Source organism: Brachyistius frenatus, unplaced genomic scaffold, assembly GCF_029030835.1.
Source record: "Brachyistius frenatus isolate BFR_SWC_R1_liver_20210118 unplaced genomic scaffold, ASM2903083v1 Contig_292, whole genome shotgun sequence".
Classification (NCBI taxonomy): Eukaryota; Metazoa; Chordata; class Actinopteri; family Embiotocidae; genus Brachyistius; species Brachyistius frenatus.
The window spans coordinates 360,001-375,000 of NW_027210891.1; the positions used below are offsets into that span (position 1 = coordinate 360,001).

At 39.7% G+C, this 15,000-nt stretch overlaps 2 protein-coding genes across 2 annotated transcripts in view; both read left to right on the top strand.

Moving 5' to 3' along the window:
• The first annotated feature begins 3,276 nt into the window (after positions 1-3,276).
• LOC138635121 (calcium homeostasis modulator protein 2-like) lies at positions 3,277-6,649 on the top strand. The gene is made up of 3 exons (XM_069722457.1): positions 3,277-3,354; positions 3,575-4,167; positions 6,181-6,649. The coding sequence occupies exons 2-3, from the start codon at positions 3,616-3,618 to the stop codon at positions 6,610-6,612; spliced, it is 984 nt and encodes a 327-aa protein (XP_069578558.1). The 5' UTR covers positions 3,277-3,354; positions 3,575-3,615; the 3' UTR covers positions 6,613-6,649.
• A 1,897-nt stretch (positions 6,650-8,546) lies between these two features.
• Positions 8,547-15,000, top strand: part of ncapd3 (non-SMC condensin II complex, subunit D3) — a 29,379-nt gene continuing 22,925 nt past the window's right edge. Inside the window, exons 1-9 of the mRNA XM_069722466.1 lie at positions 8,547-8,598; positions 10,033-10,196; positions 10,712-10,874; positions 11,561-11,727; positions 12,388-12,549; positions 12,621-12,682; positions 12,766-12,853; positions 13,308-13,441; positions 14,637-14,709. Coding sequence (XP_069578567.1) covers positions 8,547-8,598; positions 10,033-10,196; positions 10,712-10,874; positions 11,561-11,727; positions 12,388-12,549; positions 12,621-12,682; positions 12,766-12,853; positions 13,308-13,441; positions 14,637-14,709 — 1,065 coding nt within the window. The remainder of the gene's footprint in view (positions 8,599-10,032; positions 10,197-10,711; positions 10,875-11,560; positions 11,728-12,387; positions 12,550-12,620; positions 12,683-12,765; positions 12,854-13,307; positions 13,442-14,636; positions 14,710-15,000) is intronic.

Genomic DNA, 15,000 nt, shown 5'->3' on the forward strand with positions numbered 1-15,000 from the left:
GGCTCCAAAAAGCCTCCGGCTCCATAGACTCCCATTCAACTTCTCTCATCAAATCCAAAGTGAATAAAATGTGTCCATCAGTTATCTCGGTGTTGTTAGCTAAAGTCACTCCTTCTTATTAGTTTTCTGGAGGTCCATCTGAAAATAATCCCTCATTCATTAGAAAAGAAGATTCAAGAAGACCTGTTTTGGGGGCGTGTCTGTTTGATTGACAGGCCTGTGGTGCAGTCAGGTTACAGCTATCGGTGGGCGGGACGTAGTATCGTCAGGTTTCCGATCAGATCGGTCAGATCCTCCACTGGCTCCTCCCCCAGCTCATCCAAATATGGTCACTTCCTGCTCCAAACCGCTCAGACAGTAGAGTGGGTTGCACACTAATCAGAAGGTTGGTGGTTCAATCCCCAGCTCCTCCTGTCCACATACCTAAGTGTCCTTGAGCAAGACACTGAACCCTAAGAAAATTGCTCCCAACGGTGTGTTGTAAGTCACTTTGGATAAAAGCATCAGCTAAATGAAATGTAGTGTGTGTGTGTGTGTGTGTGTGTGTGTGTGTGTGTGTGTGTGTGTGTGTGTGTGTGTGTATATATAAATGTAGTGTGTGTGTGTATATATAAGTAGTGTGTGTGTGTATATATATAAATGTAGTGTGTGTGTGTATATATAAATGTAGTGTGTGTGTGTATATATAAGTAGTGTGTGTGTGTATATATATAAATGTAGTGTGTGTGTATATATAAGTAGTGTGTGTGTGTGTGTGTGTGTGTGTATATAAATGTAGTGTGTGTGTGTATTATAAATGTAGTGTGTTTGTGTGTATATAAATGTAGTGTGTGTGTATATATAAATGTAGTGTGTGTGTATATATAAGTGTGTGTGTGTGTATATATAAATGTAGTGTGTGTGTGTATATATAAATGTAGTGTGTGTGTGTATATATAAATGTAGTGTGTGTATATATAAATGTAGTGTGTGTGTATATAAATGTAGTGTGTGTGTGTATATATAAATGTAGTGTGTGTGTGTATATATAAATGTAGTGTGTGTGTGTGTGTGTGTGTAGTGTGTGTGTGTATATATAAATGTAGTGTGTGTGTGTATATAAATGTAGTGTGTGTGTGTGTGTGTGTGTGTGTGTGTGTGTGTGTGTATATAAATGTAGTGTGTGTGTGTATATATAAATGTAGTGTGTGTGTGTATATATAAATGTAGTGTGTGTGTGTGTGTATATATAAATGTAGTGTGTGTGTGTATATATAAATGTAGTGTGTGTGTATATAAATGTAGTGTGTGTGTATATAAATGTAGTGTGTGTGTGTGTATATATAAATGTAGTGTGTGTGTGTATATATAAATGTAGTGTGTGTGTGTATATATAAATGTAGTGTGTGTATATATATGTAGTGTGTGTGTATATAAATGTAGTGTGTGTGTGTATATATAAATGTAGTGTGTGTGTGTATATATAAATGTAGTGTGTGTGTATATATAAATGTAGTGTGTGTGTGTGTATATATAAATGTAGTGTGTGTGTATATATAAATGTAGTGTGTGTGTGTGTGTATATAAATGTAGTGTGTGTGTGTATATAAATGTATGTTTGTGTGTGTGTGTGTGTGTGTGTATATAAATGTAGTGTGTGTGTGTATATATAAATGTAGTGTGTGTGTGTGTGGTTTCCAGCTCTAACTAAAGTCTCTCTTCCTTCTGTAAAACAGAGTTTAAAGAGTTCCTCCTGCCTGAGCTCATTTGAATGTTGGTCTGTGGCCGGACTGCTTTACATACATGTTCCTGACACGGACTCACGCAGATGGAAACATGCAAATAGATATTTGGAACCAGACAAACTTCTCTTCTTGTACTTCTTTGTATTTCATTTGCTTTAAAGATGCTCTAATAAATCTTTCTGTTAACAATGTACAAATCGACCATCTTTATATGAGGTATTCTTAGGTATGTTTTAAAATCCATTAAAATAAAAAGCTCCAAACCAACACAGCATGATTATGTGGAGCGTTTTAGCTTCTTTTGGTTCTTGTTTCTGTTTTCCATTGAGCTGGTCTGCAGCAGCTGGATGTTTTCAGTGAACACAGATAAACTCCATCTGGAGATTTAATGGAGGTCACGTGTGTTCACAGCTCTGCTGCTCCTAAAAGGACAAAATATTCCTGCATATTTAAAAGTCAAACTTTACATTTTGGAATCAGAAATGACATATTTTTACTCTTTGACTCGATGTGTAAGAAACTAGTTTCTTCTTTCTGCACATTTTGCTGCTGCTGTTAGCTGATCCGTGTTTTCTCATTGATCTTCATTCATTTCTCACCAGGCTGAATGATCTGCAGGACGAATCCTCCATGTTGAAGAATATCTGCCTTCACAGCAGAATCACAGGAGCTCCCATGTTCATCACATGACGGGGAAAATAAGGGCAAAAGTTTTAGACATGTAATACTACATACTTGTAACATGTAGGAAACATGTTATCACATGTAATGAGTCACAAATGCACAAATAACATTGATCAAGATATTAATGTGTAAAGACATCATAGGAGAGATCGTTAGGAGAGAAGACGCAACGTGCAGCTCGTGATCGGTCAAAATGAATGTTCACTTCATTTATTATTTATTATTATTAATAATAATCATTATTATTATTTATTTATTATTTGTCCACTTCATTTATTATTATTAATATTATTATTATTATTAATAATGATTATTTATTTATTATTTGTCCACTTCATTTATTATTATAATTATTAATAATAATTTATTTATTATTTGTCCACTTCATTTAGTATTTATTATTATTAATAATAATAATAATTATGACTATTTATTTATTATTTGTCCACTTCATTTATTATTAATAATAATTATGTATTTATTATTTGTCCACTTCATTTGTTTATTATTAATAATAATTTATTTATTATTATTAATAATAATTATGTATTTATTATTTGTCCACTTCATTTATTATTTCTTATTAATAAATAATAATAATTATTTATTTACTATTTGTCCACTTTACATTTTTAAGCTAACAGTTTATCAGGCTAACAGTTTGGGCGTGTCCCGGTTGTTCAGGCTCCTCCCTCTTTACTACCATACTGCTGTGTGCTCTGCCACATGTTTTCCCTCACAGACCACATGTTTCTTTGTTTCCACTGGAGAACACTTCCTGACTGAGTCATCACCACACGACTCAAAGCTGAGAGCAAAAAGAGGATCTCAGTCTGACAAACGAGATTCTATGTTTTGGACTCACGATCCCCGAGATGTCCCGGTGCTGGATGTTAATAACGGAGTCTGAGCGCTGAGTCACGTCCCGCCTCAGGACGCTGGCAGAGTGAGTTTGCATGACTGTATTTAATTGTGACTCTTTGTTCCAGTTTTAAAAACTTGAGTCTTCGTTCTGTGTCTGTTTCTGTTTTTTGTCTGTTTGATGTGTGAAAGTCAAAACTGAAGCCGCTCGGCCCCAAACAGCCGTTCACACTTCAGACAATCAAAGTCTCGTGTTCAGAACAGAAACGCTCTGAAACTCCTTCATTTCCTTTCTCTCTCTGCAGCCTGGAAACCAAACTCAGCTCTTCGGTGACCTCCAGTAAAAATGGCTGCAGCTGCACTCGTCACAGAGAACTTTAAGTTTGTGTCCCTCTTCTTCAAGAGTAAAGATGTGATGATCTTCAACGGTCTGATAGCTCTGAGCACCGTGGCCGGCCAGACGGCGTACAACGTCTTCGCCTTTCACTGCCCGTGCTCCTCCGGGAGGAACTACCGCTACGGCCTGGCTGCCATCGGGGTCCCGGCGCTGGCTCTGTTCCTGGTCGGTGCGATGATGAACCGGAGCGCCTGGGACCTGGTGTCCGAGTGTCGGCTCCGGACCTGCCGCAAACTGTCGGGAGCGGCCGCCTTCACGCTGCTGGGAAACGTCATCGGTCGGGCGGCGGTGGCGCCGCTGACGTGGGCGGTCATCTCCTTGCTGCAGGGCCAAGCGTACACGTGTGCCCTCAGTGAGTTTGTTGACCCTGGTGCAGTGGAGGGCTTCCCCACAGGTCAGGGGTCAGAGGTCATGGCTAAATTCCCCTGTAAGGAAAGTGTTCCAGCAGAGCTGCAGATCTTCTGGGCGGAAATTGATCGACGACTGAAATATGAATCTCAGGTGGTCGAGTGCTTCATGCTTCGTTTCTTCTTCTAATCTCTGACTTCAGGCGTGTCCGGAGGTGTGAGTTCTGTAGATGGTGGAACGAGCTTTAAGTGGATATCACAGGGATGTTTTTGTCTCGCAGTCCGCTCAGCAATGAAACCATCAGTGTGGTGAATCAAATCTAAGTCATGTTTGCTGCAGTGTGGACTGTTGTCTGGTATCTCAGATTAAACACTGCATTCACCGGCTGAAGTGGTGAAGTAGGAGGAATAGATAATTACATCAATCATGGCCAAACAGATCAGCTCCTCTCATCGCCTTCAAGACCACGATGGTGCAGCGTGTTGTCAGTTTCTATAAATGACTCTTCCCCTGGTGTTACGAGAACTGCTGCCCAATGGAGGAAGTGGTTTCATGATATATACCGAAACCTGCATCGTAGACGCCAAAAACTGACATGAATTAAATGTCAAAGTGAACAAAGAATCCATTGTACTGAAATCAGGAGCTGGAACCATGTTGAACAGTGAACAGAAGTAAATGATTCACAATTAAAGCTCCCGATGCAACTTCATTAACAACAGCCATGTGCTCCAAACGTCACTGATGTTGTTAGTAAATAAACTGATGTTGGTAAATAAACTGATGTTGGTAAATAAACTGCATCAGGAGCTTTGAGTGTAAATTATTTACTTTCCAATCATGAATTAAATGGCTTCGGCTGTAATGTTTTAATCAACCTAATCTACATTAGTCAACTTCATTATTTACATGATTTACTGAATCCGAAGGTTCCATTCAAACAAAATCTTCTTTTAATTATTTATGTAACTTGGATTAATTACATACATTTGTGCATACAGAGATAAGCTCAGTCAGGGTGAGACTCCAGCACTAAAGGACGGTGGCACTGAGGTGCAAAACACAAGAAAAACACTTTTGCTGTTGTGTTTTTTCTTTCGGTATTTGTGTTTTGCACCTCCGTCCAAAAAGGAAAACTAAGTAAGCAAAATCCAGATGGGTTCATCCTGCTCCACCCGTTGGAGTGACAGCCAAAGAGCAGCTTCATGTCTGTGTGGTGACGAGGGACACGGGGGTGGAGCAGGTGGATGTGGAGGTCAGGTGATGCAGAGAGGGTGGAGCAGGTGGAGTGATGAGTCAGTACGAGTGAACGGGTCATTCGCTGTGTTGGGAAGTAACAAGAGTTACGTAATCAAATTACAAAACAAAAGTAACTGTAATCTATTACACTTTCTGAGAAAACCACAATAGTTACACTTCAAGATGTTGGTGATTACATCTGAAAATAATGTTTTCAGTAAAAATCTGATATGTAGAATATATTAATGATTGATCTGGACAGACTCCGTTCATACTGCTGTAAGAGCTCAAACTGAAACTTGTTCTAATTCATCTGTCAATCAAATGAATGAGCTTTTCTCCAAACAGCCTCAACATGTCATCAGATAAGAGAGAGAGATAGTGATGGTTCTACCGTCCACCTGCACGTTGACCTGCTTTGAGGTTCTGGGAACGTTCTTCATTCCCTGCAGTCACTTATTGATCAGCTGTTATCGACATGACTGATTAGTTTCAGTCGTTTCCTTTCAAATCTAAATATTTCAATTTTATTTCAAGTTTACTGAAGAACTTGTGAATAAAGGTTTGACAGTAATCCCTGTTGAGTTCTCTTGGCAGCTTTACTCTGACTGGTTGAAAACTGGACAATAAGGCTGGGAAAAAAACTAAAAACTAAATGTAAACATTTGTTTGAAAAGTAATTAAAGAGTAAATGAATTGTAACAAGTAATAAAGTAAGTAATGAAATAGTTACATTACTTTTTAACAGGGTAACTTGTCACCTGTAACTTATTACAGACTCCTCAACACTGTAAGGCTATGTGACCTGGTTATAAGGAAGCTTCTCGTTACCATGGAGACCTATGAGGATACACGTATTCATATGTAAACACCAGCCAGGCTGCAGGTGCACTGATGAGCTGCTGACGCGCCTCTTGTTCTCTGCAGCTGATTGGCTGGCTGCTGGTGGCCGGACTGTCTCTGACCTTGTTCCTGATGCTCTGCATGAAGCGCTGCTCGTCTCCACTGGGCTACCTGCAGGAGGACTACTGGTCCCGGTACCGCTCCAACGAGAAGGTTCTGTTCGAGCGCACGGCAGACGCGCACGCCCGCCTCCTGGCCGCGGACAACGTCAAGAGCTTCTTCGGCTTCGTGGCTCTGGAGAAGGAGGACAAGGAGCAGCTGATGGAGCACCGCAGCGCCGGTCCAATCTGCAGCACCGACTGGAACCGGGTCACCGGGGTTTACCTGTACCGGGAGAACAACGGACTTCCGCTGTACAGCCGGCTCAACAAGTGGGCCACGTACAGCCTGGAGAACAACATGGAGGAGAACATGAAGGAGAACATGGAGGAGACCGAGATGGACGTTCTCTGCTGACGGAGGAGCGGGAAGCTGGAAACCTCCACCTCCCCCCTCCCCCCCCTCCACCCCCTCCTCCCCTCTCTCCCCCCTCCCCCTCTCTCCCTCTCCCTCCCCTCCCCCTCCCCCTGCCCCCTCCCTCCCCCTCCCCTCCACCTCCACTTCCCTCCACCTCCACTCCTCTCCACTCCTCTCCACTCCCCCTCCACCCCTATCCCCCTCTCCCTCCACCTCCCCCTGCCCCCTCTCCCTCTCCCCCTCCCCCTCCCTCTCCTTCCCTCCCCCTCCCCATCCACCTCCCCTCCCCCCCTCTCTCTCTCCCTCCACCTCCCCATCCACCTCCACCTCTCTCTCCCTCCCCCTCCCTCTCCCTCTCCCTCCCCATCCACCTCCACCTCCCTCTCCATCTCCCTCCCCCTCTCTCCCTCTCCCTCCACCTCCACGCCTCTACATTCACGTTAAAGGGGCGGAGTTTGCAGCATCTGACCAATTGGATTGTCCAACAGCGAACTCCCTTCATCTGGTGACAAAGCTGCCGATGATTATTGATCAGCGGATGGACTGACCATGATTGTGCTTTGCTGCGATAGACTGATGATCCATTATCCATTAGAGATGTTTGTTTACAACTCCAAATATGCAATAAGGAGAATAAAACTTGTCAATCAGGCAACAGAAGTATTTCCTCTAGAGACCATAAAGGATCTAATGTTACTTCTGCTAGAAGTTTATTTTTCATTCTTATTTCTCCTACTTTCTCAATACTTTGTTAGTGTAATGTTTCATGTCAGGTAAACTTGTCAAATAAGATAAATATACTTTCAGTTGAAGATTTTTTTTATTGACATACAAACTCTTCAGAGAGAATTTGACACCATCAACCATTCAGAGCTTTACAAAGTGAAGAAAGGTTTATGATATAATTATTATTATATTATTATTATTATGATAGATATGTCTGAGCTTATCTGTAATAAACTGTTTGATATTGAAAGCTCATAAAATTTTTCACATCAAAGTTTGCACAATGTAGTTTAATTGCCAGTCTTTTATTTCTACTGTATAAATGACTTTAAAAGATAAAGGGCAAAAATAAAAGTTACTTTTAAAAATGATTTTGTTTACTGCAACTATATTCCTAAAATTAGATTTAATAAAATCTAACACTTTCAAGATTGTTATGTGTTATTTGTGTCTTTAGTGTCTTTACCTGTATTTTAACTCCATGTTAAATGTTTCAAATGTTGAATGGGTTCATTTAACTCTGGAGAGAGTGGAGCTTCACAAACCCTGAAAAAGTGTTAAAAACGACTTAATTTAACTCTGAGTCTTTTCTAAACAGACATAAAATGAAAACATATTAAAATATTTCAAATCCTTCCTGCTCTGGATAAACTAAACCAGTTTGTTACTTCATTTACAAACACAACATTACAACGAGCACAGTACATTAACTGACTGACATTTAAAGGTGTAATTTGTAAGAATTCAATCCCATTTTTAATACCTCTTTGTACATCAGGGGTGACAGTGAGTCTGAGCTAATATGTAATAATGAGGTATTTAGAGTTCCCCAATTTAAAATACAGGATGTATTGCATGAGTGCCTCTGCAGGCCTCTTGTTGGAGCCTGCTGACCCATAACTGACTCTGGTCCTATCCGCCGTTTTTAAAACACAGAGACAAACAAAAGCAGAAACATGCACCTTATTTCCTCACAAGTTTTCATATGGTTCAAGTTGTGGGAAGCTCCATGTTCCAGGTTGAAAAGCACCTTTAAACTCGTGGAGGAAAGAGGAAGACGTTTTAAACCTTTTCATTGCCTTCAAAAAGCAACAGTTCATACTCCAGGCCAAAAGATGGCGGTACTGAGAGCAGAGAGAGAGTTGAAGAGTGCTCACTGCGCATGTGTAGAAGTACAGTTTCGGGCGGGCTGATTCAAAACAAACAAGATGGAGCTGACGTCTGCGCTGCACTTTCTGAAGTTGAATCAAGTTTCTGAAGGTAAAACAGAGTGTTTTGTGAACCTTGTACGCTTTCATTATAATGATTTCGAGGACGGAGTAAAGTCAGATGTTTGACGGTGTTTTTTAATCAAAGTTGTCGCTAACGTCTATTTCCCGGCTGCGATGTCCGCTGTCCTGGAAGAACAAAGCCAACAGCTCAAACTCACCTCGGTTCGGTTCGGTTCTTCCGTTTGTTACCGACACTCGACGTTAAACGAGGCGAAACCGGTTCATAAATGGGAGTTTAAGTTTTTCGTCGTCGACGTCTGTCATCATTCCAGTTGTGTTCGGTAAACTGACTTATATATTCATTATATATAAAATCATTATATATTCATTATATATATATATATATATATATATATATATATATTCATTATATATATATTCATTATTATATATATATATATTCATTATATATACTCATTATATATTCATTATATATATATATATTCATTATATATAATCATTATATATATATATATATTATATATTCATTATATATATTATATATATATATTCATTATATATATATATATATTCATATATATATTATATATATATATATATTCATTATATAGTCATTATATATATTCATTATATAATCATTATATATATCATTAAATATAATCATTATATATAATCATTATATATTCATTATATATAATCATTATATAGTCATTATATAATCATTATATATTCATTATATGTATTCATTATATATAATCATTATATACTCATTATATAATCATTATATATTCATTATATAATCATTATATATTCATTATACAATCATTATATATTCATTATATATAATCATTATATATTCATTATATATAATCATTATATATTCATTATATAGTCATTATATATAATCATTATGTAATCATTATATATTCATTATATATAATCATTATATATAATCATTGTATATTCATTATATATTCATTATATAATGATTATATATATTCATTATATAGTCATTATATATAATCATTATATATTCATTATATAGTCATTATATATAATCATTATGTAATCATTATATATTCATTATATAATCATTATATATTCATTATATATTCGTTATATTCAGCGCAGCTTGGATTAACAGACAGTCCTCCTGTGTGTGTGTGTGTGTGTGTGTGTGTGTGTGTGTGTGTGTGTGTGTGTGTGTGTGTGTGTGTGTGTGTGCGCAGACTTTTCTGTTTGATGCTCTTAATGGTTTTATGTGAAGCACTTTGAATTGCCTTGTTGTTGAAATATTCAATACACATAAACTTGTGTGTATGAAGATACATCCTCACATGGAGGCGATGCAGACTCTTTGTCCTCAGGTGTTTACCAGCTGACGATGAAGACTCTTCGTCCTCAGGTGTTTACCAGCTGACTGTGTGACTTCAGGTGATGTGATAACTCTTGTGATTTCCAGCCTGGGTGGACGCCGTGTGGGACTTAGAGTTCACTGAGAGGAGACCCCTGGAGGAAGAAGAAGTAGCAGCCAGTAAAGACAAGGCCTTCAGGAAGCTGTACCAGTGTTTACTGGCACACGCTGCCGACACGCAACACGCTGCAGGCAGCGATGCAGCTTCACAGGTAAAACTGATCTTTGTGTCTCTTAGTAGAAGTTATGAAACACTCCATCAGAAGCTTTGTTTTTAAATATGATGCCCCAATATATTCAAGTGTCACTGAGGGAATAGGTTTTAATAACCAGTTGTACCTCCCGATGAGAGGACTCTACTTCTATGAGTAATATGACTGCAGTGTTGTCAGTACTTCATAACATTACATGTCAAAATAATAGTTATTTCATTTTTCATATTAGTATGTAATCACTGTCACTAAAGAGTAGAAGGCGTAAACAGTCTGTTTTCACTGTTTCCATGGTGATGAAGACGTGGTTAAAACTCATCTGTGTTTGAATATATAACATACCAGACTAAGTAAATGTTTTAAATTCATCTCCTCTCCTTGTTCTGCCTAAGAAGGCCTCAATCACTTTTTATTGTCCTAATCTTTTATTGCACTTGCAATCAAACTATTACCGAATTTCCAAGAGTCTGCTGCGTGTCTAGTAGCAGCTGTTTGTCTCCCATGATGCATTGCAGAGTGTCTGGGCGATTCTGCGTGAGAACGGGATGTCTGTCAAGTCTCTGGTGGCCGTGCTGTCCTTCTTTGTCCTGACGGGAAAAGCCAAAGGAGCCGACGTCCAGCAGAGGGTGTGCGGGCTGGACGCCGCAGCGCTCTACTTGCTGCTGCTCACCATCCCAGGTGAGACAGACACACCTGACAAATTTCATCACGTTGAGAAGATCATGAACAGCTTGAATTTTCACTGGACTGCTTGTGTGTGAATCATGAATCTTCATATATCATGTATTTACAGTTTATTTATTTAAAATATACTTTTTTACATATAATCCCAAAATGTGTCTGTGTTAATGTCTGTGGTTTTATAGGTGTGGTTCATATTTCTGTTACCAAACCAAGTGTGCTTAACTACAATAAATTTGATTTGATCTTAATTTCTTACAGCGTGACACACACGCACGCACACACGCATGCACGCACACACACACACACACACACACACACACACACACACACACACACACACACACACACACACACACACACACACACACACACACACACACACACACACACACACACACACACACACACACACACACACACACCTGAGGCCAGAGATACACTCCTACTTTATTTATTCTGTCTACAGTTCCATGTGAATAAAATGTGTAGTATTTCCTGCTGATCTTGTTGCCCAGGGTGAGAGCTGTCTCTTGATGATGGGATGTAAAGTGGTGGTTGCTTACTGAGTGCTGTAGCATGCTGTGAAATGTAAAGTGTGTTTATATATGAGAGAGTTGTGAGTTTTCTGTGTGCGTGCAGTTCTTCTCAGATGATTTTTCTGATTGTTGCGTTACTCCCAGGAAGCATCGCCAACAAGGCTTTCCATGAGGTTCTATTGGACACGTGTTCAGACCTGAGCTCTCACTGCTGGCCTCAGGATGCCGGAAAGAGGCGCAAGAAGGACGGCCTGAAGAGCTCTCAGTCTGAAGGCAAACGCTCCAAACTGCAGCGCAGAGACACTCCAGAGGTACGACACTCCCCCCCACAGCGACAGTAGGACACGCCATCACTTCACATCCAGCCGACTTTGTGGCGTTCACACTGAAATGTCTGGATGACTTGATAAGTTTCCAACAATGCTCCGGTGAGGTGGAATTTTCAAACTAGTTATTTCTGGAACTTTTGATCAATCGCGCATATTTGAAGAATAAAAAGTCAGGATGACTGATCAACTCTGAACCGCAGAGATCTCATCTCTGGAGGTTGATTTTTAAAGGATGCTGAGATGTTTCACACGACCTGTGGTGAGCTGCAGGATATATCTACAACCCTGTTTCTAAAAAGTAGTGACACTGGGACATTTTTTGCAAATCTCATAAACACATTTAATTGCAAATAGACCAAAGACAACATATCAAATGTTGAAATGGAGAAATTTAATTGTTTTATGAAAAATATCTGCCTATTTTGAATTTGATGGCAGCAACACGTCTCAAAGAGGTTTCTCCATTTCAACATCTGATATGCTGTCTTTAGTCTATTTTTAATTAAATGTGGGTTTATGAGATTTGCAAATCATTACATTTTGATTTTATTTACATTTGACACAGATAAAGATGTCCAGAATCATGTGTTTGTTAAAATGAGCTTTGGTGCAAATGACGGTGCCCGTCTGTTAAATCCTCAGATGGAAGTGGACGAGGAGGAGGAGGAAGAGGAGCTTCATTTCTCTGGCCAGGACTTGATGAAGATCCGAGATGCTGTTGCTCTCCTGGTTCAAAGCCTCCTCAGACTGGTGCAAATGTTTCCCCTCAAAGAGCGGGTGCAGAGCAGCAGCCACTGCATGCAGGTTGGTAACGACTGCAGGGAACAACGTGTCTTCGTGTGGCAGCCGGTGACCTCCTTCTCTTCCCTCTGCAGGTCTTCAGTAAGCTGCTGTACTTCGAGCCGGTCACTGGAGAGATCAACTTCGCTGCTGTTCGGTGAGTATTCCTACTTCTCTCTCCACCATGCCGACACATGAATGCAGTTCAGAGAAGCTGACAGTCGTCTCATTTGTGCTCAGAGATGTCTGCGAGCTGAGGAGCGTTCCTGAGATGTCCTTCTATGGCCTCCAGCTGCTCTGCTCACCAAAACACGGAGACCAGAAAGAAGTAAGCTGATGAAGAGAAGCTCAAATAGGAGAACTATGATCTCGCGTCTTAAACCCTGTCAGTTCGCTCAGCAGCATTTTGGATCAACTGCAGCTTTTGAAAGAAAATTAGGAAAAAGAAGTTGGTCAGATCATTATTGTAGTTGAATGAGGGCTTTCTTTAAAGTGGAAAGTAGACAGACCGACATCTTTATTATCAGCTCTTTACACTAGTTTGTAGTTTGTTCAACTGATTTGAACTTCTTAGTCCAATAGAATAACAACGTTTATTACTTAAAGGGTGGAACAAGAGATGCACTTAAAAGAATGGTAAAAACATCTTACTGTACCGGAGAGTAAGATCGTGGCGTTCAGTCAGACATGAGATTGACGTGTGGACGCAGCATCAGATGGTTGTTGCCTGTCTGGTGTGAAAGGAGCTTCAGTGAACCGGACCTGTTGTGTGTGCTGTCCAGTCCCTGAGGACTTTGTTCCACAGGCTCCTCTACGTCATCCTGATGATGAGTAAAGCCGACCGAGGGAAGCCCGTCCTCCTGGTACCGAGCCAGACCGTCCTCGCCACCCGAGACCGGGCCCTCCAGTTTGTCTGGTAAACACGTGTTCGCAGGAAATGTAAAACCAACGTGTAGAATTCCTCCTCGAAATTAAAATCTGCAGTTACGTTCACAGGCTGTGAAAAGATTTACCAACCTGCAGTGAATGAAAGCTTCTCCTCAGTTTGGCCGACAGGTTTCAGCATGAGATGCATGATGTGTCCTAAAACCATCAAACTGTTTTCACCTTTTGGAGGCGACCTGCTAAATTCATTGTGGTTTAATACAGGACTTTGAAATGTGGTGCTTTAACATCTTTTGGCATTTTTAATGCTCAGAGAGGGAAAAACTCTTTACTGCTTAAAGGGACAAGATTGGGACATTAATCACAGCAAAAGACCTCAAATTTGGCTTCTGGAAAAAATCTTGAGTGATTACGAAACTCAAAATGAAGCTACAAAAAGGCAATTTATTGTGTTATCATGTTACATTTGCATAATTTATCAAATAAGTGGTTATTAGCAGTATTTAAGCCGTGGTGCACTTGTTCAGCACAATGTGTTTGATTCACTGACATCTGCTGGTCGTACAGAGAAGTGCAGTTGGATTTATCTCATCTAAAACATACACTGGAAATAATTAAATGGTACTAATCTGTAGAAATGTGTTATAAATTATAAAAGCCACCACAATGTCAACATCATGTGGTTTTGGTTTGCAGCGACTTCTTATAAATTTTCAAAGTTTTATGTGATTTTTCTTTTTTAGTAGTAAAATTGCAGGAATTATCCAAATTTGCAAATTGAGGAAAAGAAAATGCTTCTTTTTTTTTTTTCTTCTCAGATACGACTTATGTAACGACTTTCTGTGACAAACAAAAAATGCTGCACATCACGGACATAACTGGAAGTATTTCAGTTTATAATGTTTTTTCTGAACTTTTAAAGAACCATTGCACTTAAAGTAGAAGCAACATCTGCTATACAAATCAGAGCTTTAAATGTTTTTTAAATCATTAATTCAACGCAGACTGTATGCACAAAAACCAAGTGAAGTCTGTTACAGCTGGTTGGCTGAATGAACTCATTTAACAGGGTCGTCTAATTCTCATGATACCACCACATTTCTCACAAACCCCGTCACTTCCTGTTTTTCCGGTCAACCAGCATATGGTTTGTGTTCGTGACAAGGAGGCTGCAGGGTGTGTTTGATATATTCATTGATAATTGATGTCTGTGTTTGTGATTCCAGTCATCTGGTGGATGAGCTGAAGGAGCTCACGCTGCCTTTCCTGCAAATCCTCCTGCAGCATATCTGCTTCCAGGTGAGTCCTTCAGCAAACACAGTTTTACATCTTCACTTTCTGTGTTTGGAAGTTTGGGTTTTCTATATTTCGGCATAAATGTGACCGGAAACATCAGATTTTCACACAGGTCCTAAAGGTAGCGAAAAGGAACCAAATTAAACAAATGAGATGAATATATTTTTCTTGATTATTTATTTAGTGAGGAAATTGATGAATTACGTATCTGTGAGTCTCCAGTTATTATCAGTCAGTTTGAGTCGAGGTGAAATTAGAGTCAGCTGCAGCAACAATTACATGTTTCCGGTAAGC

Excerpts from the sequence above, each read along its gene's own strand:
- LOC138635121 (XM_069722457.1), top strand. The coding sequence starts at position 3,616 with ATGGCTGCAGCTGCACTCGTCACAGAGAACTTTAAGTTTGTGTCCCTC. Across the intron at positions 4,168-6,180 it reads GACTGAAATATGAATCTCAG|CTGATTGGCTGGCTGCTGGT; the intron begins GTGGTCGAGTGC and ends TGTTCTCTGCAG.